At 39.7% G+C, this 27,641-nt stretch overlaps 2 protein-coding genes across 2 annotated transcripts; both read left to right on the forward strand.

Annotated features, from left to right (window-relative positions):
- Positions 1–11,242: 11,242 nt before the first annotated feature.
- Positions 11,243–14,347, forward strand: cnpy2 (canopy FGF signaling regulator 2). Its single transcript, NM_001310848.1, is given in 6 exon segments — positions 11,243–11,314; positions 11,490–11,595; positions 11,669–11,784; positions 11,966–12,163; positions 13,705–13,801; positions 13,968–14,347. Coding segments are annotated over 5 exon segments (561 nt in total). The 5' UTR covers positions 11,243–11,314; the 3' UTR covers positions 14,012–14,347.
- Positions 14,348–15,942: 1,595 nt separating this feature from the next.
- On the forward strand, positions 15,943–26,956 carry LOC105017094 (citrate synthase, mitochondrial-like). Its single transcript, XM_010881436.5, has 11 exons — positions 15,943–16,151; positions 17,888–17,935; positions 19,065–19,172; positions 19,305–19,370; positions 22,314–22,445; positions 22,610–22,798; positions 23,360–23,559; positions 23,687–23,816; positions 24,419–24,520; positions 24,643–24,852; positions 25,161–26,956. Exons 1-11 carry the CDS (start codon positions 16,098–16,100, stop codon positions 25,332–25,334), a joined length of 1,413 nt encoding a protein of 470 aa, XP_010879738.1. The 5' UTR covers positions 15,943–16,097; the 3' UTR covers positions 25,335–26,956.
- Positions 26,957–27,641: the final 685 nt, after the last annotated feature.

The following is a 27,641-nucleotide window of genomic DNA, read 5'->3' on the forward strand; positions in this document are numbered from 1 at the left end:
ACACTATATGTGATGGCCCACCTATGAGTGGCTCACAAAAACAATTCTGAAAGTCTGTGCAATTTACATGAGTCCTAAACAACTCTCATAATCAGATAATGCAGGCTCCCAGCTATTATCTAATCAACGCAATATTGACATTACCCCAGGTTAGCCACTTTGGTTTTAAAAAGACCTTCAACAGACCTCACTTTGCTCACCAGCATCCCATTCTTTTACATAACATTTGAGCCTGATGTACTGCGCAATCATGCCTGTTGTCTCTCAAAACAAGCTCCTTAACCCTACCCAGTAAGGGTTCAAGATGGTCACTGAACCAAGACCACTCTACTGTGAGTCACAGACTATCGTCACACTCCAGTTTTCATCCTTCTATGGGCTCATTTACTTAACAATACATTTTCAGATAAATAGAAAAGAAGACTTGAGGCTGTAGAAGATTTTCAAGACGCCACTTTCCTAGGTAGCGTGAGCCACATTTCCTGTGTAGTGCATATGCATATCGCTCAATTTTATCTGTACCACGTAATGTACATAAATCCTATATTTAGCTGTCTGTCTTTGACAAAGAATAATATCCTTCTCTCTACCCTCTCAGGGCTCCTTTAGATTGCATTTTACCTGACGCCTTTTGTAAACCTTTCCATATGACAGGAAGCATTGCAAATATTAATCTAGGCACTTCACATCTTCATGTTCTATCAAACCACTCCAAACTGTCCACCGTTCCAAGTCCTCCCCGTTTCATCTGCTTGCACAGTTGTCCCAACCCTCGGGTGGGACTACTTTTGGATGGCAAATATTTGTGTTGCAAGGTTTGGTCTGAAGGATGCCAATGCATCATCCCGTTGGCTTGGGATGGAGTGTAAGGATGGATACCCCTTCTCTATCTTGACAGTTATGTCTCCTGTGCATATTGAGAATTTGCTCTGTACTCAGAACACCCAGGCCAACGCAGTGCAAACGGAATATGGTACTATTTGGGATTCAAACTGAGTGTCTACCTTCAAAGTATATGGTCCTGGAAGACCTCAAGCACTGGAGGGCAAATGCTTCCCATCATATAAAAATATGTTTTTTGAAGAGAACGTATCATCACAATTATCACCATGAAATGAAAGCAACTGTGGTATCTATTTTGCTGATGTGCATTTAAAGCTGGGTCTACCACACAGGGGTGTGAATAAGGCCGGCATCCTTATGTATCTCAACCGCATCATTGTGTAAGATCTGCAAATAACAAGAAAGCAAGAAATATGAAACATTATTGCAAACTTGAGGGTTCTTTATTGGCCTGGGGGTCTGCAAGAGTGGGGCAACATGGTGCCTCAGGAAACCCAGCTCCTAGAGAGTCAAAGGCTAGCTGGGTAAAGTAATGTAGTCATCAATGTGTACAACCTAGATTTTGTTGTAGATTGTGCTTTATGGTAAGGTATAGGTGCTAATAGTTTAATCTATTGCTTGATCTGTGGTATCTGTTTTGCAGATGTGCATTTAAAACTGGGTCTACCACAGGGGTGTGAATAACGCCGGCATCCTTATGTATCTCAACCGCATCATTGTGTAAGATCTGCAAATAAAAAGAAAGCAAGAAATATGAAACATTATTGCAAACTTGAGGGTTCTTAATTGGCCTGGGAGGACTGCAAGAGTGGGGCAACATGGCGCCTCAGGAAACCCAGCTCCTAGAGAGTCAAAGGCTAGCTGGGTAAAGTAATGTAGTCATCAATGTGTACAACCTAGATTTTGTTGTAGATTGTGCTTTATGGTAAGGTATAGGTTCTAATAGTTTAATCTATTGCTTGATCTGTGGTATCTGTTTTGCAGATGTGCATTTAAAACTGGGTCTACCACAGGGGTGACGGGCCCTAGTGCATGCTGGTTACTAGTTATGAAGCAGGCACGCACGTGCACACACACATGCATGGGCACGTGCGCACACACGCACACACACACACACACACCATTAGCTGTATACAGTTACTTAGGCTATTGTATTGGGAAAGCAGAGAGGTCAAAGACAAACATGAATACAAGGTGACTGAAAACATGAAGCATGTACCACTATATTACCCAGTATGACAGAATGCTGCATCACAAATAGACATTGCATAACCCAAATTAATATAATTACTAAAGATAAAAGAACAAACTCACAAAAACAATGTTCCTTTGATGCTGCGGGCGGCTGTGGGGTTGGTTGACCTTTCCTCACAATTTTTAAGGTTTTCTTAAAAGGTCCTTCTTGAAGAAGGTTTTGCCAGTAAACTGCCACCAAATCCATGTATTCTCCTTCTTCAGCCACTGTGTGTTAAAAAGCAACAGGGCTAAGTAAAAATCTAAACAAAAAATCTAAAGCACTACATCTAAATCTAAACATCATAAAATAAAGTTTAAATAAACCTTAGATGTTGCTAGATTTACAAATACATGAAAAACATTTCTGGATCTCAATTCTGTATGTACAAATTTACATTTAAAATGTCCTCGCGTATGGATTGCATTTTACACACAAATAGTTTTCAGACAAACTTTCCACCAGTTGGAGGAAAATCAACTCAAATCACATGAGTATTTTTGAATAGCCGATTACTTAATTTCCTTTCAGAGTAGGACCACGCAGTCTTTCTAGGAACTTTTTCCTAAGCTATTTATTGTCCTCAACCAAGGCTATTTCCTAGGCAAGAATCATAATGTGAACAATTCAATTGAAAAACTGAAATCTTTGAGGGGGATGAATGAAAAATAAAAACCTTACAATAACCTGGTTGCATAAGTGTGCACACCCTCTTATAACTGGGCATGTGGCTGTGTTCAGAATTTACCAATAACATTCAAACTCATGTTAAATAGAAGTCATTACACACCTGCCATCATTTAGGTTCAGCTGTTCTAGTAGGATTTTCCTGACATTTTCTTAGTTGCATCTCAGAGCAAAATCCATGGTCCGCAGAGACCTTCCAAAGCATCAGAGGGATCTCATTGTTGAAAGATATCAGTCAGGAGAAGGGTACAAAATAATTTCCAAAGCATTAGATATACCATGGAACACAGTGAAGACAGTCATCATCAAGTGGAGAAAATATGGCACAACAGAGATATTAACAAGAACTGGACATCCCTTCAAATTTGATGAAAAGACGAGAAGAAAACTGGTCAGGGAGGCTTCCAAGAGGCCTACAGCAACATTAAAGGAACTACAGGAATTTCTGGCAAGTACTGGCTGTACTGCTACATGTGACAACAATCGCCAGTATTCTTCATATTAATGGGCTAAAGGTTTTCCAATTTTTGGCCATAATTCCAAAAGGTATGTTTGGCACAAAATCAACACTACACATCACCCAAAGAACCATACCCACAGTGAAGCATGGTGGTGGCAGCATCATACTTTGGGGCTGTTTTTCTTCAACTGGAAACGGGGCCTTAGTCAGGGTGGAGGGAATTATGAACAGTTCCAAATAACAGGCAATTTTGGCACAAAACCTTCCAGCATCCGTTATAAAGCTGAAGATGAAGAAGAAGTTCACCTTTCAGCACGACAATGACACAAAGCACATATCCAAATCCACAAAAGCAAGGCTTCACCAGAAGAAGATTAACGTTTTGGAATGGCCCAGCCAGAGCCCAGACCTGATTCCAATTGAACATATGTGGGGTGATCTAAAGAGGGCTGTGCACAGGAGATGTCCTCGCAATCTGACAGATTGGGAGCGCTTTTGCAAAGAAGAGTGGGATGTGCCATGCTAATTGACCACTTCCCCAAAAGACTGAGTGCTGTAATAAAATCAAAGGGTGCTTCAACAAAGTATTAGTTTAAGGGTGTGCACACTTATGCAACCAGGTTATTGTGAGTCTTTTATTTTTTATTTTTCCCCTTCAAAGATTTCAGTTTGTTTTTCAATTGAATTGTTCACGTTATAGGTCACATTAAAGGTGGAAAAAGTTCTGACATGATTTATCTTTGTCTCATTCTTGTAGATCACACAAACCTTGCATTTTAGCAGGAGTGTGTAGACTTTATATCCACTGTAGCTAAGTAACGTTAGCTCTCTGGGACTGGTAGCATGCTGAATAGAAACATAGCGCACACAATAACAGAGAGCACAAGCAGTTTTGGGGCGAAACCATTTACCTTTGAAAAGGCTGAGATTAATACGTTTTTCGTTTGTTGTCAAATTAATAACAGCATACCATCATTGTAGCAAAGCTGTAAATAAAATGTGTCTTATTAAATTTTTATTTTATATCCCTTATTTGGAGACTAGTGATGGGAAGTTCGACTCTTTCTGCTGACTCTGATATTGCCCTAATCTTGTCATAGTAGAAACATTGGCAGATGTTATCGGTATCTGCAAATATTTCCCACAAATATTTAAACACCCTGCTAATCCCCATAAAAGGGCATGAGACTGCAGGGCTGTATGCACACAGATTTTACACTAAGAAATTAAAAAGAGGACAAGAATGCCCAAACCAAAATCTAAAGACGGTGGAACACCAGACTACAAACGTAAAAAAACTGGATGGAAATCTCCATCCTATTAAATACTGTGAGAAACAAAACCGAACAACTTTTCCCAGTTAATCTCTTGCCATTGAAAATAATGTAAAAAAGTAGATATTTAAAACTAGAACCGCCAAATGCCTATCCCAACTGGCATTTGAGTTTGTAATTATAATAAAACTGCCATTTTGAAAGCTACACCCTCCTCCTTCCATGACTTTTCCTAAATAGGCGTGGGCTATATTACATTGTTTCGTTGTCAGAATTCTAAACTCACAAACTGAAAACTATTTAGAGACTATTTACCTGTTGAACTACCATATGTGAGATCTTAAATGGATGTACTTTTTCTGGTTTATTGAATGTCGTACCATTATGCACTTCCAGGAAAATGCAGAACTCATACACCATCTGGTGGCATGAAGGCCAACTACTCTCTGTAGCTGTACCCTGATAAGGGAAAGAGTGTGAGACAGAACCAAAGTGTTCTGACAATAGGAGACTCAACCTTCTCTGAAAGCCAGAGGCTGATGGACCAGAGGACTGCTGAGAGCTCCACTTCCAAACATTTACATCCAACAACTACATACTGCAGAGGCCTAAGGGGCCAGGTGGTGAAAGGAGCTGTGTTTTGGCCCGGTGGCACCACCTGCAGGCGGCCTGAGGAAGCAGCAGCAGTTCAACTGTGCACACTTGCTGCGCTCCCTACAGATCTGGAGGATATAAGAGGAAGTACTCCAGAGAAGCCTGAGTGAGTTCACCAATCAACGGCCTGATTCTGCTGTAGGTGTTATATCATTGGATATACAGGTGCATCTCCAAAAAATGTTATATCATGGAAAACATCCTTAGGAAAACTTTGCAGGTGTTAATTAACTGATTAGAGCTATTCTCGGGTTTGACATTTCTGTATTATAAATGTTTACAGAAATGTCAAGGTGTTCCTCTATGAACTGACATGGTCACATTTATTATTAAAAACTTTAATGGATGAAATCCTATTCTCAAGATAAATGCAGATTGCGTCTGATACATAGATATTATATAGTATTTAGAATTCAGTTATTAAATAACAACAATCCCATTTGGTAGTGAGCACTGGTAAAAGTACTACTTTGACCAGTGCAAATGTATGCTAGTTAGCCTATAGAAAAACTGAGGGGGCTTTTGGAAAGTGAATAGGCTACAAAAGTGGTACATCTTTTTGGGTCTCTCAACTTGTTGATTCCAACGCCAGTGCATAGGTCCAAACCAAGAGGGGTTTTGGGAAAATACGATCGATTATATTTTGAGTCTGGTCCTATGCACTGGCACTGAAATTAACCCATTTCAGTGCATGGACTCCTGGGACAGACCCACAAAAACGTACCATTCTTGTAGCCTATTCACTTGGCGAAAATGACGTTGTGTCTTTCTGTAAACTCCTCTCGGTTTTTCAATAGCTTATTCATGTCACCTATGCATAAAATTATTCTGAATGACCTAAAGGATCTACTGTACTGATGTCCAGTCATTTGTAATGCATGGTTCACTATGCAGGCCCCGAAATCAAATTGATTTTTTGCAAAGGGACAGGCCATTGTTCATTTTCACAAGATAAGATCTACTTTACCCAGTAGGTAGCAAGTTAGGGTCAGATAATTGGTTGCTATGGTATCTGGCCAGGCTACACTTCCTGCATTTATGTTTGAGTAGCAAGTTCTGGTTTTCCAGAACTCAAAAATGACTAATACAGTTTTCTGGAATACCCCTCTGGGAACTCATTCCATGCACCAATACGACCCTGTTTTTGAGTTGTGTTGAAAGCACCACTTCTACAACGTGAAGACAGTTAATGTCACAATTTCCCTACAATTTTCCTTTTTTTCCAAGCTCCCAGATGTGTTCAACCACAAAGAGCACATATCCAAAGACCTTTAATCTATAATGTCTAAATGTTTTCCACCCACCCATAACCAAAGGGTGGGTGGAAATGTATCAAACAAAAATGCAAAGTTGAAGTCATACATACCAATTGGAATCATGCACTCATATTCATTAAACTGACTGAGACAAAAACCAACAAGCTGCAACAACTACAAACAAAACAAAAAAAAGCTGTTAATGCTTGTAAAAAATTCCACTGCTAAGAAACAATATTAATAGATTTTTTGAAATGTTTAGAAATTATGCTTGGCTGTGGCATTTTATTCATAGAAATGTGATAGTAATGTCTATATTAGGTGAGGTCAAAGATCGCCTTGTTAAGATATAGGAGCTCTGGCAACTTTCCAGTGAGCATAGAGAAGGTTAGAGGATCTAGTTGGGTGAAAATTATAGGCATCTGCCATATTAATTAATCAATTGAATGGGACCAACTTCATTCGCTGATTATGCCTGGTCGGTCAACATTAACTATCAGGAGGGAACAGACCAATAAGCCTTTGAAAATAATGACAAAAAATATTGTTATTTTCAACATATGCTTATGCTACTATTCAACATCCCACACACAAAATACAGTGCATAGAGAATAGCCATATGAATTACATAAAAAATAAGAGGAAAAATAAACATCTACCTTTTCCCAAAAAAACATTTTGTTTTGCGTATGTTTACCTTAACTACATTTAATCAAAAGGTTAAAAAAAATTGTATTCATGAATGTTGTTTTCATTATACAGAGATGAAAATTTTTAAAACGCATTGTTCAAATTATAGGTCACATTAAAAGTGGAAAAAGTTCTGACATGATTTATCTTTGTCTCATTATTTTACATCACAAAACAAAAATCCTTGTAACAGGGGTGTGTAGACTTTTTATATCCACTGTAGAGAAGTACAGCAATGATAACAAATGCATCATGCACCATAGCATGTATCTAAAGCCACAGACTGGCCAAACTTTAAAAGTGAATTCCAAGTTACTATAGACACTATAGACATTACTATAGGCATTTTGCATAATGTTATTATTTATTATTTGGCTTGAATGTTGTTTAAAATGCTGAGCATCTTATTTGCTTGGCAGCCATTATTGTACCGGAAATTCTTTACTATTTTGTTGTTATTTACAATTAATAATAAACTAATAATATAGTGCTGTACATTTTGGTAGTGATGGCCATTTGAGGCTTCATTAGTGTTATTTTAGCAGCAGGATATTATGCTGGCAGGACTCAGACACAAGAATGCTATTGTAGAAATAAAACTAATATTAATGGTATAACATTGGCCAGCTAATTTTACACAAGTGACACAGACTGTATAATAAATATATAAAAGACGGTATTATCAGTTGCGCAGTACTAGCTTAGCTAGTAACTTAGTATTTTGGTGGTAGCTTCACTATTTCCAGAATCAAGTAACTTTTCAGTAGTAGTAACTCCTTTATTTACCAAGTAGCATGGCCACACAAGCTACACTTTTCTTGTCACATGAAATTAGCACAACTTAAAGTAGCTTCCTATGTAGTGAACTAGCCTAGTGCTGTGTTTGTGTTACTTAGCTTGCTACATTGGACTGGGTTGTAGCTTTTGTGTAGTGAAGCTTTATTCATGGCAGAGTAACTAATAGCATTGCTCACTACAATTTCCAAGTAGCTTGCCCAACACTGTATTATTCACATGTAATTCACCCTAACAAAAGTAAGATACCTCTCATGTCTCATCCCCACCCCACTTAAAATAAAGGCAAAAGAACATCTGATAGTAGAATGGTTTGCAAACAAGCTTATTCACAATTTCAGCAACATTAGTTCATGTACATGTATGTGTCAAAATGGTAGATATTGCATGTGTTGTTTTCAAGTTATCCCAGTTCTGCAATTATATTGTTCCAAGTTAATGTTCCTTTGTCTACAAGTATACTGTATAAGTTAAACAAGAATCTGATCCCATTCCTAAAAACATGGATGCAAACGAATTATCTATCTGCCATGGTAGCTGTTTACCATTTTCATTCTCTGTGAGTTTGCACCCCTGTGATAGGCACTCAAGAGTGGGTGATAACACATTACTGATGGATGTGATGGAAAATTCACTTTACCGCTTTTAATTAACAAAATCACAAGGGGCTTTCTTGGGGTGTCTTTTTTCGCCATGATCAGAGTAATACAACTTTTTTCTTTTGCAGGTACTTGTCGGTCATCGGATTTGTCATCACTATCGACACGTTGATGCTGATGATTCCTGAACTGCTCAAAGTTCAGCGGTGGAGCTCCTATTTAATTCAATCAGGGCATCAGGTAGGGTTGGTGTTCTTTAATTACAAAAATATACCTAATGAATATCTTTGTCTTGTGAGTATTGTATGTATTGTGTGCCTGTTTTCCATACAAGGCGGCTGGAATAACAATCCATCGGCACGCCAGTTCCAGGCCATCTTCCGCCACCTGATGGTTCGGTGTGGTGTCTCACCTGGTGAGACAGGCAATATGGCAGCCCAGGATAACACTGTGTCCCTGTCTGCTGTGGAGATGTCCTCTCCTGAAACTGCTGAAGAGCACCCATCTCCATTCGCCAACATTTCGGTCCTTGTGTGTGACCACAGTTATCTCCCCACTCGGTTTGGTGGTCTGGTGGAAAATGCTTGGGTTTACATAGCAGGGTTTGTAGTCCGGCAGATTCTAAAACAAATGTCCTGTGATGTGTGCCGTGCAAGCTTGGTCAGAGATGCTGTACCATCTTCATTTGACAAGAGCTACCACCTTCTAACCCTGAAAAACAACGGCGGCCTAGTGATTCCATCACAAGGGTTAGGGTTTATTATCTTGTTTTTATTTTTATTTTAATCTTAATATATTAAGGTTGCTTTGTTCTTATTTTCTCTGTTTTGTAAAGTGTCTTTGAGCACTGTGTAAAGCGCTATATAAATATAATGTATTTTTTTTAATTATTATTTTAATAAGGTGCTGAGTGCTGCAGAGAGGGTGATCAGCCAAGCTTCACCAATGCAAGCTCCTAAGGTTTCGACAGTCACACACATCGTCCGGGAGGAGATTGGAACGAAGGATGTTTTTCTGCTTGGGGAACACATTGAGGAGACACAGTTTGGCATCGACAACCATCATTCTGACATGTTTTCATTGGTTGAGTCTGTGTTTCTCAAAATAAGGCTGCACCACATTACCAAACTCACCTCTCTTGAACTGCAGAATGGGAGCATGAGGAAGAAGCTCTGCAAAACTGTCCTCTTTCAGGGGTTTTAGAGCGTGTTGTTTAGTTCCACGACAATTAAAGACTTTAATCCTAAATTCCGGCATCCCAAAATATCTGTACTTTAACCTTGCTCACACATAGTATCTTTAAGTCATATCTGTCATCATTCTGACAAGATTAACACTGAAACTGAAAGCAATGGCTTAAAACTGCCTGGAAACAGTGGTCTGTCATTATGTGAATACTGCTGTAAGTGTTGGTGGGTCTGTAAAAACCTCTGTTTGTTTGTGTTTCATGAACTCTAGCCTCATGGTGTGTGTCTCCAGGAATCCAAATGTTGGTCTCCTTTGCCTTACACAGGGTTTGCGAGATTGTGTATAGTGAAGTTTATCCTTACATTATGTCTTTGTGTTTGTGATTGTCTTAACCCTGATCTCTTTCCCTCTGGGTTCTGTAAAGCACTTTGTAACTGTGTTTAGAAAATTGCTACATTAATTAAGTTTGCAGACTTTTCAAGGGAGTTTCAACAAAGTAAATGCTATTTTAGACAGATGACTGGGACCCGTGTGTGTATGTTGGGAGGGGAGCTGTGAAATGAGAGAGAAAATAAATAATATATCTGACTTTACTGCCACTATTTTCACATTAGGTGTATCAATCAGAATGATAGTCAAACTGGAAATGTCCCTGTTTTTCTCCCTTTTTGGGGATTATGTTCCGAGTTTTGATCTCAGATGTCTGGTCACTTTATATCATATATCAGAATATTCTATTACTCTTAAGCCCACTATGAATATTAAAATACGCTGAACCATGTGTCCTGTATCATAGCTACATGTATGACCTTTGCAGCAAAAAACCCGTGTGAAAATCAGTAAGGTATTCACTGAGGTATGATTAATTAAATGCGATGACAGCTCATTTCACATGCCAAAATAGATTACACTGAGTGGAGCAGCTGACCGGTCCAAGATGGCGGCCCCACGGCTCGTCAGCGCCAGTAGGTAGTAGCGGTCGATGCGGCATCTACTCTTTATTATGTCTATGATTGGTCCTCACCTCAGACATTTTCGAGGAAGTACATACCTACGAACATCCCGGCCTTTTTGTCAGGGAGCTTCTTATCAGTCCAGAACACAGAAGCCTGGTTAATTATCAGTTGGACAAAAACATATTTATATTACGAAATTGTCTGTCTGACCATTCACATCCACAGCCTCACATTCATGCTTTATTGAACTCTACATTCCGCCGTCAGAAAACATCTAGTTTGTGGCATACTAAGAACGTTTTAAGTGTAATGTAGGCTTTGAGAAATAACACTTTGTATACGTGATTCCTCTTTACATCTCTATGATTTCACAAACAGGCAAAACCAAAGACAGCCATGCACAGTGTGTATTGTTTTGGAAAATCTGAAAAATGTTTATGAAAAGTCTGTGCTGATACATATTATTTTTTACACCAAGAACTTATAGAAATTTAACATGAAATCGATTGTTCTCTGATAAAAAATGTACATGGGTCCTAATTCTCTCTGGCATGTACTCCGACACCTCTCTCTAGCGTCCCGTTGCCTACGTCACCATTTTTTACCGAATGCGATTGAACAGCGTGTATTGAGTATGAACGAATCTTTGTAGCGGTGGCTGAAACGAACAAAAAACAGGTAATTACTCCATTGAAAGTGTAATTGTTTTAAAAGTGTTTACATGTCAGAGCTTGTTTAGAACAGTAGCATGGATTGATGGTTAGTGAGTGTATGTTTTCTTATTAATTTATTTTGATTACATTAGCTATACTCACTTAACTTGATAACATCAACCCCCCCGAATCTTACTTAGATGAAGATGTGGCATCCCTGGCGATCCCTCGCTCTGTGTGTGTTACTTTCTTTTCTTGTAAGCCACGGCCAAGGAGCCAGGCAGAGCCAAGATCTCAAATGTGGAGGTAAGTCTTTGGACATCTACCTTTTGGTCCTAATATTTTTATTGAGTTACTTAACGTTTCAACTCTTCATTAGCATGTCGAGCCATGGTGGATGAGATGGAGTGGGCGATATCCCAGGTGGATCCTAAGAAAATGATCCAGACTGGATCGTTTAGAATAAATCCAGATGGTAGCCAGTCTGTCAAAGAGGTAAAAGTACCAATTGGCTACTGGGTCCTTCATTTTACACAGAAACTTTATTTAGTTTGAGGCTGGGATGCTAGAGCATAGATTTGATTACAGGGTCAAGCATGATTAATGTGTCCCCTAATATTGGACTGTCATCTTTCTCTACTGATGAGCTCACCAACATTGTTGTCGTCCCCTCCAGGTTCCCCTTGCACGCTCAGAAGGTAATCTCCTGGAGCTGATGGAGGAAGTGTGTGAGAGGATGAAAGATTACGGGGAACGTGTTGACCCTACCACCAGTAGGACAACCTATGAGAGGGTCACATCGCGGGATGGCAAGTCTATGGACCTCTCCGAGGCTAAACTGGATTCTAGAGTCACATCCAGCCTCAAATATGCTGTGGGTAGCCATTTCATTTTCATGAATATTTGGAATATTGACACGCTATTAGCTCATCCCTGTGGCTTTCTAGAACAGGGGTGTCAAACCGGTTCCTCTGAGGGCGGAGAGTCTGCAGGTTTTTGGTTTTTCCTTTAAATTGGTTCCCAGTTCAGACCTAAACAACCAAGTGAGGGTTGAAACTAACCAATTAGTGACCTAATTAATCAATCAAGTACAAGGTGAAAGCAAAAACCTGCAGTCAGTCTGCCCTCTATGGAACCGGTTTGACACCTCTGTTATAGAACCTCATAATGTGGCCAATGATTATCAGCTTTATAGCAATTATCTGTTGGTTGCATTTTCATAGAGCAATGTACAATCAGCGGACAAATCCGAACAGTGAAGAGAGAATTATGCCTGAGCTACACCATGTTCTTTAGGAAGTTGGACAGTAAACCAAATAACAACATAATTCATGGAAGATAGGCAGGTCTGTGCTTTATGTGGTGCTACATTTCAACTGACTTTTTGAATGTGCTACTTTTGCTTTCAGGCAATATTAAAAACAATTGAGAGGAAAGAACATTATAGTAACTAAGTCTACTCACCAAACCAATGTCTTTGTATAGAAAGGTAATTTATACACAAATGGCCATTTGAACAAAGGTCTACATACAAATAGTATGTGCATACAGTCACAGATGCACACAGACTTCAGTTTAGAGGAAATCTACATAAGGTTCTATGGTTTGCCCTGCGAAAATGCTTCAAATTACCAGATGTAACTATTCCAGAGATTAGATGTGCTGCAATGCAAACATTTCCCTTGGGGATTAAATGAATGTTTTTGACATACCCTTCCTAAGAATTGGTGTACTAACTGTAGTAAGGGTACCAAAAAATGAGTGTACCAACAGCAACCCATCAGGGCAGCACCTCTAGTTCACCTAGGCCAGTGGGCTCCTTGAGGGAATTTAGAGACAGACCAAGCTGTAGATGTTAACAAAGGAACAGCACCCTGATGGGTCCTGCCAAAATGGGAGCCTTTATCAGCTGACGCAAGGTAATCCTCGTCTTTCTTTCTCTAGGGTAGCCCAAAACTGAGCCATTTCCATGGAAACACGTGCACACACAGCAATGTGCAGGGAGGGAAGATGGCTTTTTTGACAGACAGTTATTTGTATATACTTAAAATGAACATGGGACAGGATAGGAATGTTGTCACAGTTATAGAACCATTGCAAGATAAGGACATAACAAGGAAATAAAATTACAAGACCAGAAGAGGCGGAAGTGGAATACTCCTTTGTCAATATCTACTGACATTGCTCTCAAATATAAGCAACACCAGCTCAGTCCAATTCCAGGATTTCTTGAAATTATATTTGTGTGTGTGTGGGGCACTGCAGTCATGCTATCTCTGTCATCTACAGTACAAAACATATGCAGTACAAACATATGCATCCGAATGTTTGTACTGTAGATTCCTATAGATGTCCTGCAACGCACTGAAATGTGTCCCACACTACAACTTATTGAGTCATTGTCTTACCCATCAGTGTGAGACTATCGTTGAACAACATGAAGACGAGGTCATCGAATTCTTTGCCCACGAAACGGACAACGTTAAAGACAAACTGTGTAGCAAGAGAACTGGTATGCCACCGCCTTACTTAATCCAGTACATGATTTTGACCTGCATGTACAGACTATATGCCCTGCTATTGTAATACAACTCTTACAGTTGTTTGCTGTTTTGAATTGTAATACAAAATGTGAACAATGAAAATCTATTTAACTCCTGGATGTTTTCTCCCTGCAGACCTTTGTGATCATGCTCTGCAAATACCTCATGATGAGCTCTGATTCTCTCCTGCACTTCGCACAGCTACCTTTCACTTTTTTTAGTGGGCCGGAGACCATCCTAATTACCTGCAGCACCGGGTGCTTATTGTCTGTTCAGGAATGAGGGGAGATGAATATTGGAGATCTAAAAACAAAAGCTAGATTTTCTCTATCAATCACAAGTCATAGATGCAAGGCATAAGTTATTGGGCAACTACTGTTAAGAAAACTCATGAAATCAACTATATTCTATCACACATTTGTGCCTCAATTTATTGTCCTGATGCAGATGTGTATGATGTAGGTAGACTTTTTAGGTAGAATAATAATTGTCAATAAATCACAAAAGTGTGTTCCAGCATAATCTTTCAATGTGTATATTTCCCCTCAAATATATAAACATATATAGAGAAGGAAAAAGTTCGGTCATTATTATGTTATGAACTTTCAACAAAGCAGAACAGATTATATTTCTGTCAACTCAAGTTTACAATTTTAATTTAGAAAATGTAGATAAATTACATAGACCAAATGATGGACACCCAAGAAAATTGATTGAGTAATGTGATCACTGCACCTTTCTACTTTCATTTTAGCTTAATATTCAGTAGCAAACTGCCTCAATTCTTTAATGTTGGAATGATGCCCTCCACTAATGGCTGTTTTATTGTCTCACCATACTTTTTGGATATGATTCAAATTAGAATTCTTCAATGGTATCCTCACAACAGTCCAGCCTTTCTGCAGCAGGGTCACTTTTGGTGTGTTTTGGGTTGTCGTTCTACTAGAAGAAACTTTGTTGAACAGCACTACAAAACAACTTGATCATCTGCTGATTTCACAATCACAGCAGACTTTGAAAATAACCAGTCGCAGAGGCAACAAAACAACTCCACATTATTGAACCTCCCCCGTAATAGATTCTACTGTAGGCATGGTGTTATTTTCTTCGAATATTTAATTGGTAGAGTTAAAATGACCCTGCTGTTAAAGGAGACACACATCCTTTTTAACCTTTAAAAAATCCTACTGAAGTAGATGTTTTCATACAGAAAATTTGAGGTCTTTGGCTTTACATCAGAACTGGTTTTTACTAACTACCGAATTCCTAAGAGGGGGGAGGGGTAGGGGCCTTGTGTGAATTAGATATGGAAGTAGCAGAAGAAACATACTGGTGAAAATGATATTATAAAAGGCAGATTTTTTACAAAATGAAAATTGGACCTACAATGTTGAAAATAAATAGGTTTTAAATTAGTAAATGTTTTTCTCAATTTAGAAGGGCAGTTACACAGTATATGAGAAATCTAAATATTTGGCCATCCCTGTATATAATGGTTATGGCTACACACAGCTGTGACAACATATGTAAAATGTTCAAATGTTATCATGCTGGGTGTAACAATGTTATTACAGCTGTAGTAACAAATGTTAGATACCTATTGTTAATACGCATGCTCATCTTTCTGTGCTTGTTGTATTAATACTTGTATCTTGTGAATGATGGAAATATTTGATTATACTTTCTAAAGCTACTCCCATTCCTCTTCTATTTTGTGTATTCACGTTTTGTCACTGTCATACTTTGATGGAAATATATATTTCTACAAGAATCTTGAGTCATTGTTCTCAGTGTTTCTGTTGCATAGAACAAGTATGTGAACATCCACAATTTATATATAAAAAAGGCTTTAAAAAACTCTCAGGTAGCTTTTAAGACAATATTTCAAATAACAAGTGTGGTACACTTAATCTCTGGTGACAAAACCTTACAGAATTAAATAAAATGAACAAAAACTATTTATATGCATAATTGTATTAATAAAATTGTATTGGTTATTTAAATTGTATATCTACTTGTGAACGTTCCTATGACTTTATGGGTGACGTTTTATAGAAATTATGGCAGGTTTGTTTCATAAAACCCACCCCATAGTCCGATTATCGCTCAGTACGTCACTCAAACCACACTCGTCCCAGCCAATCCCTTTGTAGGCCTGTTCATCTCCCTCAACCTTCACCTACCATCAAACTCAGGAGGGGCACCTTCAACGAGGTACTGGGGATTTTAGTATTAATCCATCAAGATAAATCCCTCACATCCACTATGTCCCTTTTGTCAGCCTGCAAGTTTGCCACGACATTCTTGAATTCAACCAAGGTAAGGCCAAGAAAGGAGATGGTTACATTAGCTAGCTACTCGGCGCTGTATTGTATTTAATGTAACGCTATAGTTGGTAGTAAGCTGAAACTTTGGCTAGCTGCTAACTCAACCGGCTTGCTAGCAACTTGCCACCCCGAACAAACGTGAAGTTAGCATTTAGCTAACTACCTAAGATAGTTAGCTATTCTTAAGGCCTTAACTGGCCCAATGAAGTAATGTAGCTAAGTTGTGGGTTTTTGGCTAAATAACAATCTCTAGTTTGTAAGAAACATTTCCAAAAGTATAAAACCTCATATATTGAAGTTGGCTATCCAATATATAAAACTTGTGCATGACTGCTGTATCCAACGTTGACACGCTAGCTAGCTAACACGTAGCTAACTAACGTCTCTGGTTGAACAAGCTAGGGACAGTAGTCAGCATTCAGGTCCGGCAACATAGCTAGTAACTCTGGCTAGTTTTTTTAGTTTCCGTAAATCTGCTAGCAACTACTTTAACTGGGTCAAGTCTAGTAACGACTAACAAACATTTCCGTTAGCCTACTAATCTAGTATAATTGGACTAAATATGTACCAAACGCCGCTATACTACCAGCTAAAATATATTTTGTGGCTCACGTTATCTGATGTCACAACTATAGAGATGGTTAGAGGACGTAACTAGAGAACATGATTGGGAATTATGTGGGAGTACCACAATAGATTCTGGACAGGTGCATAGTGGCCGGTTTCCAATTTTCAGGCTATTGATATGGTAGCTTTAGATTAAGTTCTATTGCATGTTTGAACGCCTCTATGGTTACGGATCCGTCTGTTCAACTGCTCTGCCGTCGGCCCTGGGAAGCGAGGCACGTTTGGTATGCTATACTCAAGACCTTAAGTCCTGGTCACAATACTGTGTGTGAAAAGCAGTCTACACCCATTGCATTGAGGAAAAGCAAGTTGAGTTTAACCACCCATGTAACTACATTTATTAGCCCATTTAATCTGTGTAGTAGTTATTCTGTCATATTCCACACTGTGTTGCTGGAAAAATATAATTTTGTTGACTGCTTCTCTGCGTCGTGCTTTACAAAGGTTTGCAATGATCTTTAAACAAAGCTACTGCACAATTTCCGTACACATCATATGACTGAATTACGTCTCAGTATATCAAATTGAAACATTTTAAAAACAAACTACACCAGGGCACTTGGGAAATTGTTTTAGATGTTGAGAAAAGTATTGTTCTTACCCAAAAAACACACTTGACTTAAATGACTATTTTCAGACATATTATTGTGCTACAATATGCACCCGTAGGATATTTTATCAGCTGAAGTATTTCAATTGGATTAGGCCTTTAACATGCAGGCACTGCCCTAAGGCTGTTGTACACAGTCACATGCCATTGTCAATAGTTCAACTCAGAATGGCAGGTTAAAAATATATTTTTACGATCGGCTGTATGTCCAGATGGCCTTATCAGAACATTTAGAAAGAACATGACTGGTTTTTATTTCCTATAATTCATTTTCATGTTTTTTTTTTTATGGATGTAGTGAGCCTATCTCTAACAATAAGGACCTAGGTCATTGTTAAGGATACATTGCAGTGCATTGTGCTTGCTTGAGGACTAAAGCAATTCTGAATAGTTAAAACTTGAAGCCTTACCTTGCTTTAATGCTTGTCCATATTAGAATTTAGAGGCTCAGCATTGATTGCCTTTATTGACGCAGCCCTTTTGCCTTTCAGAGCGCAGCATGTCTCTTTGTGGCTTCCAGAAATGCCACTACTTCAACAGTAAGTACTCCAGACCTTACATTTTGTAATTGAATTTTATTCAGGGAAGTGTCATGAATTTTGAACTGTGTGGTGCTAATAAATTAGCGTTTGTTTTGTGATTTCTGACAAATTTCATTCCAGATGGAAATTTGTAGGGCCAATATGGGGCATTCTTCCATCTGGATTTAAGATCAAATCCCAATACCCCAGTGTAGTAGGGTCCTGCCATTCAGATGGGTTGTTAACAGTGTCCGAACTCACTTATTCAAAAAAGAAAAGACAAGATGCATGCCATTTATCTTAAGAGTATGGCTGATTAACTCAGTTTACTTGCTAGATTCCCACCCTTGTCCAATTCCCATTATGGTAACAACATGCATCACCCAAGTTGGTGCTACACATTGGTGGTGGATGATGTGAGTTTCAAGCTTAGAATGCAAGGCCCTTTCGGGGGTCTAGAAAAGCTCTACACCTGCCCCATGGGAATCAAACCCACAACCCTGGCATCAAAATTACCAAATGTATTATAATGGATCAGAGACCGCCAAGTTCTCTCTTTTAAAAACAAAACAAATGTGACTTTGGTATTAGTCATCAAAATGTATTCCCTTACCAAAATGTAAGTGTTCGTTAATTATTTGAAAGTGAGCTGCATTGAGTTCAGTTTAAGTTTCAAATGCACTGAATAACACAGCGTCATCCTGCACAATGATTCTTGTGACATGGCACCCAACAACTATGTAGTAAGAATTAAGAAAATCTATATAGCAAAAGAATAAAGCAATAATATACATAACACTAAAATAAGCAGCAGTTTAAAGTTTTACTTACAGCTGTTCAATCTCTAGCGATTTCATGATATAATCCCAACGTCCCTGTGGAACATTTCCAACACCTTGTACAATCTGTTTTGATCAATTCCGGCTGTTCTGGTGTGTGTCTACCTAAACTTGCTACAAAGTGTAAAACAATGGACTCCTTGATGAGTCATATTTGTTGTGGCTTCATTGCTATGGGTTTTAGGGGGACAAACATCAGTAATTGCAACATGAAACCACAGCTCTTACATCTTTATTTTATTTCAAAATACAGTCTGCATTAAGGGATCTTTCAAACTCTGATTTATTGTTTTCCTGTGTTGTTGCAGAACCTGAAAGATGTGCTCACAGATCTCGTCCCTAAAGAACAAAGTAGGATTAAGAACTTCAAAGCACAATATGGCAAGACCAACATCGGCTCAATCACTGTGGATATGGTACGTTCAGCTCAGCACTCATTTGTAGGCATTCAGCATTCTAGTTTCTCAGGGTCAGTTCAGTTGTTATAAATGGTAGCTGTATACATTATTCCTCAACAAAAAAACATTTGGTTGCCCTTGTCTTTTCAGATCTATGGCGGGATGAGAGGTATGAAGGGCCTGGTGTATGAAACATCCGTCCTGGATGCAGATGAGGTAAGTTGCTCTCTGTGGGAAAGCACCTGATCCAACAAAATTATTTGCTGGGAAAATAGGCTTGAGTATTTAATTATTTTTAGTTGTTGGTATAATGCACACATTTATGATGAGATCATTTATGGCTGTGTTTCCTTAATCGATTTACTGCAGTGTGACTATTCTTCTGCTGAATTTACACCGCTGCGGCAAAACAATCTTAGGTCTTGGCTGAAGTGCAAGCGTGCAGAGTTTAACTGTTTTATTGCCGTTGCCAGGCAACTTCTGTTCAATTTCAAGTGCTAGGGAGAGCCCTAGCTACGGAATATCGAGTATTGTTTGGCTCTGCTCTTACGTTACTAGGTTGTAGTGTACGTCTGACAAAATAAGACGAGTAAAACGGCACGCAATCTCATGTAGCTAGCTAGCGCCAGATAACTGTAGAGGATGTTACCCAATATTACGGAAGAGATGGCTGGTCTGTTTTTCCAAAAAAAGGGAGCTGGAGCAACTGTCAGTTGGGTGACAGTCAAGATTAACCATTGATGCTAACCTTAGCTTAAATCCGGTGGACTTATCAAAATTATGACAAAAGGTTAAGCTACAAATTAATTGCTTTCTTAAAATATTTCATGGGCTCCCATATCCTCAAGGAAGTTACATAGGTGCCCCATCAAGTGTCTTGACAGGCTCACTAAAAATTGTCTGTGACCCCAGACAATCAAGCCATGGATTATTCCCTATACTACCATTTGGAAAGCAGTTCCAGCTCCTTAAGTTTGTAACCAATAGAACCCTGTGCAGCTTCTACACACCTAAGCCATATAGTTCAATAAGTCTGCAAAATGATGTCCACATGGCCACCAGCTGTCTCCATTGTCCCCCTCGCTGTCCTTTTAGCATGCATACATACATACATACAGTGGATATAAAGTCTACACATCCCAGTAGAAAGGCCATGTTCTTGTGATGTAAAAGAATGAGACAAAGATAAATCATGTCAGAACGTTTTCCACCTTTAATGTGACCTATAACGTGAACAATTCAATTGAAAAACAAACTGAAGTCTTTGAGGGGGAAAAATAAAAACTCAATAACCTGGTTGCCTAAGTGTGCACACCCTTAAACTAATGCTTTGTTGAAGCACCTTTTGATTTTATTACAGCACTCAGTCTTTTGGGGTAGGTGTCTATTAGCATGGCACATCTTGACGTGGCAATATTTGCCCACTCTTCTTTGGAAAAGCACTCCAAATCTGTCAGATTGCGAGGACATCTCCTGTGCACAGCCCTCTTCAGATCACCCCACAGATGTTCAATTGGATTCAGTTCTGGGCTCTGGCTGGGCCATTCTAAAACTTTAATCTTCTTCTGGTGAAGCCATGCTTTTGTGGATTTGGATGTGTGCTTTGGGTCATTGTCGTGCTGAAAGGTGAACTTCCTCTTCAACTTTCTAACGGACGCCTGAAGGTTTTGTGCCAAAATTGTCTGGTATTTGGAACTGTTCATAATTCCCTACACCCTGAAATCTGCTCCTTGGGGTTTAAGGCCGGGTGTCTCTGTAAAGCACTTTATGACAACTGCTGTTGTAAAAAGGGCTTTATAAATACATTTGATTGAGGCCCCGGTTCTAGCTGAAGAAAAACAGCCCCAAAGTATGATGCTGCCACCACCATGCTTCACTCTGGGTATGGTGTTCTTTGGGTAATGTGCAGTGTTGTTTTTCACCAAACATACCTTTTGGAATTCTGGCCAAAAAGTTCAACTTTGTTTTCATCAGACCATAACACATTTACCCACATGCTTTTGGGGGACTTGATGTTGCTTTTGCAAACTTCAGTCGGGCTTGGATTTTTTTCTTTGTAAGAAAAGGCTTCCGTCTTGCTACCCTACCCCATATCCCATTCATATGAAGAATATTGGAGATTGTCACATGTAGCACACAGCCAGTACTTGCCAGAAATTCCTGCAGTTCCTTTAATGTTGCTGTAGGCTTCTTGGAAGCATCCCTGACCAGTTTTCTTTTCGTCTTTGCAGGGACATCCAGTTCTTGGTAATGTCTTTGTTGTGCCATATTTCTCCACTTGATGATGACTGTCTTCACTGTGTTCCATGATATATCTAATGCTTTGGAAATTCTTTTGTACCCTTCTCCTGACTGATAGCTTTCAACAATGAGATCCCTCTGATGCTTTGGAAGCACTCTGCGGACCATGGCTTTTGCTCTGAGATGCAACTAAGAAAATGTCAGGAATATCCTACTAGAACAGCTGACCTTTATTCGTAATTAATCAGTCACTTTAAATGATGGCAGGTGTGTAATGACTTCGAATTAACATGAGTTTGAATGTGATTGGTTAATTCTGAAAACAGCCACATCCCCAGTTATAAGAGGGTGTGCGCCCTTATGCAACCAGGTTATTGTAAGGTTTTTATTTTTCATTTTTCCCCCTTGAAGATTTGTTTGTTTTTTGAATTGAATCGTTCACATGAAAAGTGGAAAAAGTTATGGTATGATTTATCTTTGTCTCATTCTTTTACATAAAAAAAACCTGGAATTTTAACGGCGGGGTGTAGTCTTTTTATAGCCACTGTGCATAGAGTACTAATACTAGTACTTTCTTAAAAGCTATTTTGTTTCATTTTTTTATTTAGCATGTGAATAATTCTATAATTTGGTCGATTTTTGTAAAGAAAATGTATATAATTGGGACATGCAAACTGCAAATGCATCCATAGGTTTTCTAGATTAACTTGCTTAATTTAGTTATTTCCTTCATGGAATATGAGACCATATATGGATCAATTTGAGTACTTTTTTACATCCTTTGATAACTTTGGAGTTCTTCCCATCAGGGGATGGTTGTCTCATGAAACATCTCACACCTAAAAGGCTTGAGTGACGATATAAAAACATTTAGCCCAAGTAATTCCTTAATGTGTAGTATTTCGTTTACTTTTTTAGGGAATCCGTTTCCGTGGTTACAGCATCCCGGAGTGCCAGCGACTGTTGCCCAAGGCCCCAGGTGGTGAGGAACCCCTACCTGAAGGTCTGTTTTGGCTGCTGGTAACTGGCCAGGTGCCGTCCCAGGAGCAGGTGAGTGTGAGCTAGTTGCAAATAGGATTCACTGTCTTGCTCGAGGGCTGACTGTCAGGTTTTTCTCCTTTTTCCTGTTCTGTCGGTGATTCTAAGGACTTTAATCTTACTTTGTTGTGCATAGTTCTATCCTGTTACTGATTCTGAGTTGTATCTGTGCCAAGGCAAGCTGGCTGTCCAAGGAGTGGGCCAAGCGTGCGGCTCTTCCCTCCCATGTGGTCACTATGCTGGATAACTTCCCCACCAATCTTCACCCCATGTCTCAGTTCAGCGCTGCCATCACCGCTCTGAACAGTGAGAGCAGCTTTGCCCGGGCCTACTCTGAGGGGGTCAACAAGGCCAAGTACTGGGAGGTGAGGTCAGGAAATGTTCCTTGAAGAAAAAATGCTCGGTAGGATGACATGTAGCAAAATGTTTTACTGTTTTGTTTGAAGAGGTTGATGCAGTGCAATCTAAACATATTAGCTGATCTTTGATGGGCCCTGTGTAGATCAACTGATAGAGAATGGCACTTACCAAGCTAGGGTTGTGGGTGTCATTCTTATTGGGTGAGCCAGCATGGAGAACAAAACGTTGGAACATGTTCTCAGTACTGTCTGTCGTCTGGGTAAGAGATTAATATATATGCCAAGGGCAGAGTTCTACCAAACCCCATATCAGGCTGGCCTGATGCTGCACATGTTTGTTTTAACCTTAAACACCAGTTTTAAACAAATCATTAAGCATTTGATTAATTTATTTAGCTGTGCCATTTCAGTGTTAAATGAAAATTGGCAAACATCTGGGGACCTGCGGAGAGGTTTGGGAAACCCCGGGGTGGTCCCCTCTTCCCACTTCTGTTTAATATAAGAATAGTGTAGTATAATTATCTGAAAGTAATAAAGATGTCATTGACATAAATGGTTCACTTACAGTATATCTACGAAGACTCCATGGATCTAATTGCTAAGCTGCCCTGTGTGGCGGCTAAGATTTACCGCAACCTTTACCGCGAGGGCAGCAGCATTGGTGCCATCGACTCAAGCCTGGACTGGTCACACAACTTCACCAACATGCTGGGCTACAGTGACGCTACCTTCACGGAGCTCATGCGCCTTTATCTCACCATCCACAGGTCAGTTTTACCCGGAATGGTACTCAATTGGCAGCTTTCTCTGAGTCAGTCATCTGCACCTTTTTGATTTTGGATGCGCAAAATCTGGTTGTGTCCCTTCTTTCATTTCTTTTCTCCTCTGTTATAGTGACCACGAGGGTGGTAACGTCAGTGCCCACACAAGCCACCTAGTGGGCAGTGCCCTGTCGGATCCCTACCTCTCCTTCAGCGCAGCTATGAACGGGTTGGCTGGACCGCTTCATGGACTTGCTAACCAGGTGTGTACGCTTGAGATGTTCCACTTTTGATCCGTGAACAAAATCATAAAACTGGTAACCATGAAGTCAGTGAAAATTAATTAATTAGCATGAGTATTCCAGATGTTACCTTCTTTAGATATTACATTGTTCTCCAATGGAAGAATGCATTACACTGTCTTATGCCAAAATACAGAGGAGGCGGTCTGGACAATGGTCATTTAGCCAACCAGTGGTCCTCAAAACCCCTACACAGTCTATACATCATCCAGTCACAAATGTGCATCCTACATTAGTTCCTTATATGGTGTCTGTGAGTCTATCCATGAGTCTTATGACTGACACACGCGCACACACACAGTCTACACTGGATGTATGGGGCTTATAATGGGAAACAGATGTTACCTCTCACTACCATGCATTTTGTCAGTACTTTCATTGCTTTTCATGACCATAATTCCACAATACCTTTAATGTTTTTTTGTGAATGTTAATGTTATAGATAGAGGACAGCATTAGGGTGCTGTAATAACTACATTAATGATCAGGGAGAATGCAGAAATTAGTGTAGTTTGGAGTGATCCCATGCCTTACATTTGACCCCTGACCTGTGGCTCTTGTAGGAAGTGCTGGTGTGGCTGACAGCCCTGCAGAAGGAAATGGGAGGCGAGGTGTCGGATGAAGCCATGAGAGACTACATCTGGAACACTCTTAAGTCTGGAAGGGTGAGAGCACATCGGGGCCCACCAGGTTGGGTCAATGAGGGCGATTTAAAATCAAGGAAAAAAGTATTTAACAAATGTTCGTTCAAAAACAAAGGATGTAATATAGCTGTGTGTACTGTCAGGTGGTCCCGGGCTACGGCCATGCCGTCCTCAGGAAGACCGACCCCAGGTACACCTGTCAGCAGGAGTTTGCCTTCAAGCACCTGCCCAATGATCCCATGTTCAAGCTGGTGCACCAACTCTACAAGATTGTGCCCAATGTGCTACTGGAGCAGGGCAAGGCCAAGAACCCCTGGCCCAATGTGGATGCCCACAGTGGAGTTCTGTTGCAGGTAAGTGCTGGGGTGGGGGTGGCAGAGAATGGGGTGAACTGCAGCAGGTCATTTTCAAATGATTGTGAGGGACAGTGGCAATGCTTCCAAAACGCTGTCTTGAAAGGATAAAGGGAATATACCAATGTAATATTTCAGCTCTGTTTTGTGATTATGTTTTTTTGCAGCCTTGTAAACTGTTATGGAGCTTGCTGCTTTAGTTGTACCTTTCTCGTAAAGCACTGTCACATAGCACTACTAGTGCTAGTGACCTTCTACATGTGATTTGAAATAAACCCTAATTTCTTCGGCCTCTCCTGTCCTAACAGTATTACGGCATGACTGAGATGAACTACTACACAGTGTTGTTCGGTGTGTCGCGAGCCCTAGGGGTTCTGGCACAGCTCATCTGGAGCCGAGCCCTGGGCTTCCCCCTGGAGCGCCCCAAATCCATGAGCACGGATGGACTTATGACCCTAGTTGGAGCCAACAAGTCCGGGTGAAGGTGAATTATGAAGAATTGGAGGAGGGTGAAGAAGAACAAAGGGGGGGTGGGTGGGGTAAAGGAGGGGGAGTGGGATTCAAAAGATGCCGTAGTCTTAAGAAAACATTAAAGAAGGGCCTTTGCTGGATTTAGTCGGTTGATTTTCAGTGACACTAGGGTAATTTTCCTTTTGTGAGACTGCGCCATGGTTGTTGTCTTTGAGATACGTAGATTGACCTGGTTTAGGAAAGAAATCCAAATATCAAGTCAATTTATTGTTTGTAATATCTGGGGCACTCACATTGTCTGACAGAAATATGAAAAATACCAAAACAAAAGAACACTCCATGGCATGAAAAATCCTTCTGAAATATGACCACTCTAATCTAAGTTTAGCAGGGAAGAATATGTGCAGCATGCAGATGACCATGGTCTGTAGGTTTTTAATCACAGACATTACACCATTAGTGATTAAGGTTGAGTTCACTTATTACACCTCCACCTGTTTCTGACCATGTTCACCAGTCCCAAGTTACTTTGTACAGTTCTTCACATACAATTGTAGCTCTCAGTTGGCTCCATCTGTTCTCTTTGGATGGGAGGTTTGTCTGAACAGTGATCAACAGGGTAATACAGCACTGTTTTATGTTTTATCTAGGAGATCTCAAAAGGACTGATCTAATTTTTTAATGTTATTATTGTGTAATATCAGATTGGTTGGGTGGGGGTGGGGGATTGTTTATCATTTTTCTTCTAGACGTGAGAGCAACCTTAAAACCACACGCATTGTGGTGTGAATGGGTGACATTTTCTCTATCAGCAGAATGAATGTAATTTGGGAGCTGGCTAGCACATGGGACCTAATATTGGTGTCTCAGTCACTGTGCTTGTCTTTTTTTGTTTGCTGGTTTACCATGTCCAATTGTAATTTCTCATGTTGCTCACGAAGCAAGTATACATCCGAAACGTTATACCAAATAATCGTATCATTGTGCTCATCTGGATTATGATACAGATTTGCTTGGTTTAGTTCTAAGGTTGCTCTCTAGTTTAAAGGGCCTTATGTGTTTGTGGTTGTCTGTTTCAATGCAGACCATGTCCAATACACTCCAATTGGGCACAGAGGGCCCAATACCAACACTACCCCCTGGTTATTCATTGAATTTGTTTTCAGACAGTCCTTCACCATCTACCCCCCTTCACTGTGTTTACCCAGATGATACGTTCACACATATTTCATATGTATTTTAGGTCTAAAAAGTGTCCCTTTCCTGTGTTTTGTCCTGTCAACCAACCTCTGGGGCTTTTTTATTTTAAGTTATTCACCAGGATCATGTCTATTGGATAAGTCATGTTGGATAGGAAAAAAACATAGAAATATAATTATTTTTCAAGTCCGGTTTTGTAGTTATATTCATTCTATTATTTTATTCCCCTTATGTCCAGTAGGTGTAATCTTGATCACTTTTGACAAACTGCCCTGTGGATATTTTGTTTAAAAGAGAAATGTCTTATGTGAGGTCATTGTAAAGTGAATGGGGAATCTGAACTTGTAATGTAGCAAAGCAGGAGTGTACAGTGATTGTGGGGGAGAAAAAGGAAAACAACAAAAGAAAGTCCAATAAATGTTTTTATTAACAATACTTCTTGAATACTCATTTATTGCTGTCAGTATATGCAACTGTCATTCTTTTTTTACAACAGAAATTCACCAAACATTGGCATCATAAAAGGTCTGGAAATCTGCATTTCCAGAAGGTTCTATGTACAACATTGTCAGGTGACTCCACAGTATGCTGTGATTTTAATGGAGTTCTACCAGAGAGCATTATGTTAATGCAGGCTGTGTAGAGCACATACTGTATGCGTGTTGGTTTGCTGCCGGAGTGTCCTAATGGGGTGTCTCTGATGTTATTAATAGTCTTCCAAATGTCCACACGCCACTCAGGTTTCTGCTTCCCTTTGGCCTGGTCAGTATATTTAGTGGAGACTTGATTCTTCCATAGAAACACAGCAGATCAGTATGCTTTGATGAGTAAATGTAAAACATATTTGTATATGTAACTGGGTTCAAATGAAATATTTTGTGGTTGCTCAATTAGTAATAAAGCTGAATAAATAGGACAGTTGGGACAATTGAAGTTCAAATAAAGCCCTAATTGATTGATCGAGTGCTTCAGAGGTGGTTGTCCTTCTAGCAGGTTCTCCCAACTTTAGAGAAACTCTTAAGCTGTGTTAGAGTGGCTTTTGGGTTCTTGTTCACCTCTCTCCTTCCCCGGTTACTTAGTTTGGCTAACTCTGTGATAGAGCCTTGGGTGGTTCCAAA

This window comes from Esox lucius, chromosome 17 (assembly GCF_011004845.1).
Source record: "Esox lucius isolate fEsoLuc1 chromosome 17, fEsoLuc1.pri, whole genome shotgun sequence".
Taxonomy (NCBI): Eukaryota; Metazoa; Chordata; class Actinopteri; order Esociformes; family Esocidae; genus Esox; species Esox lucius.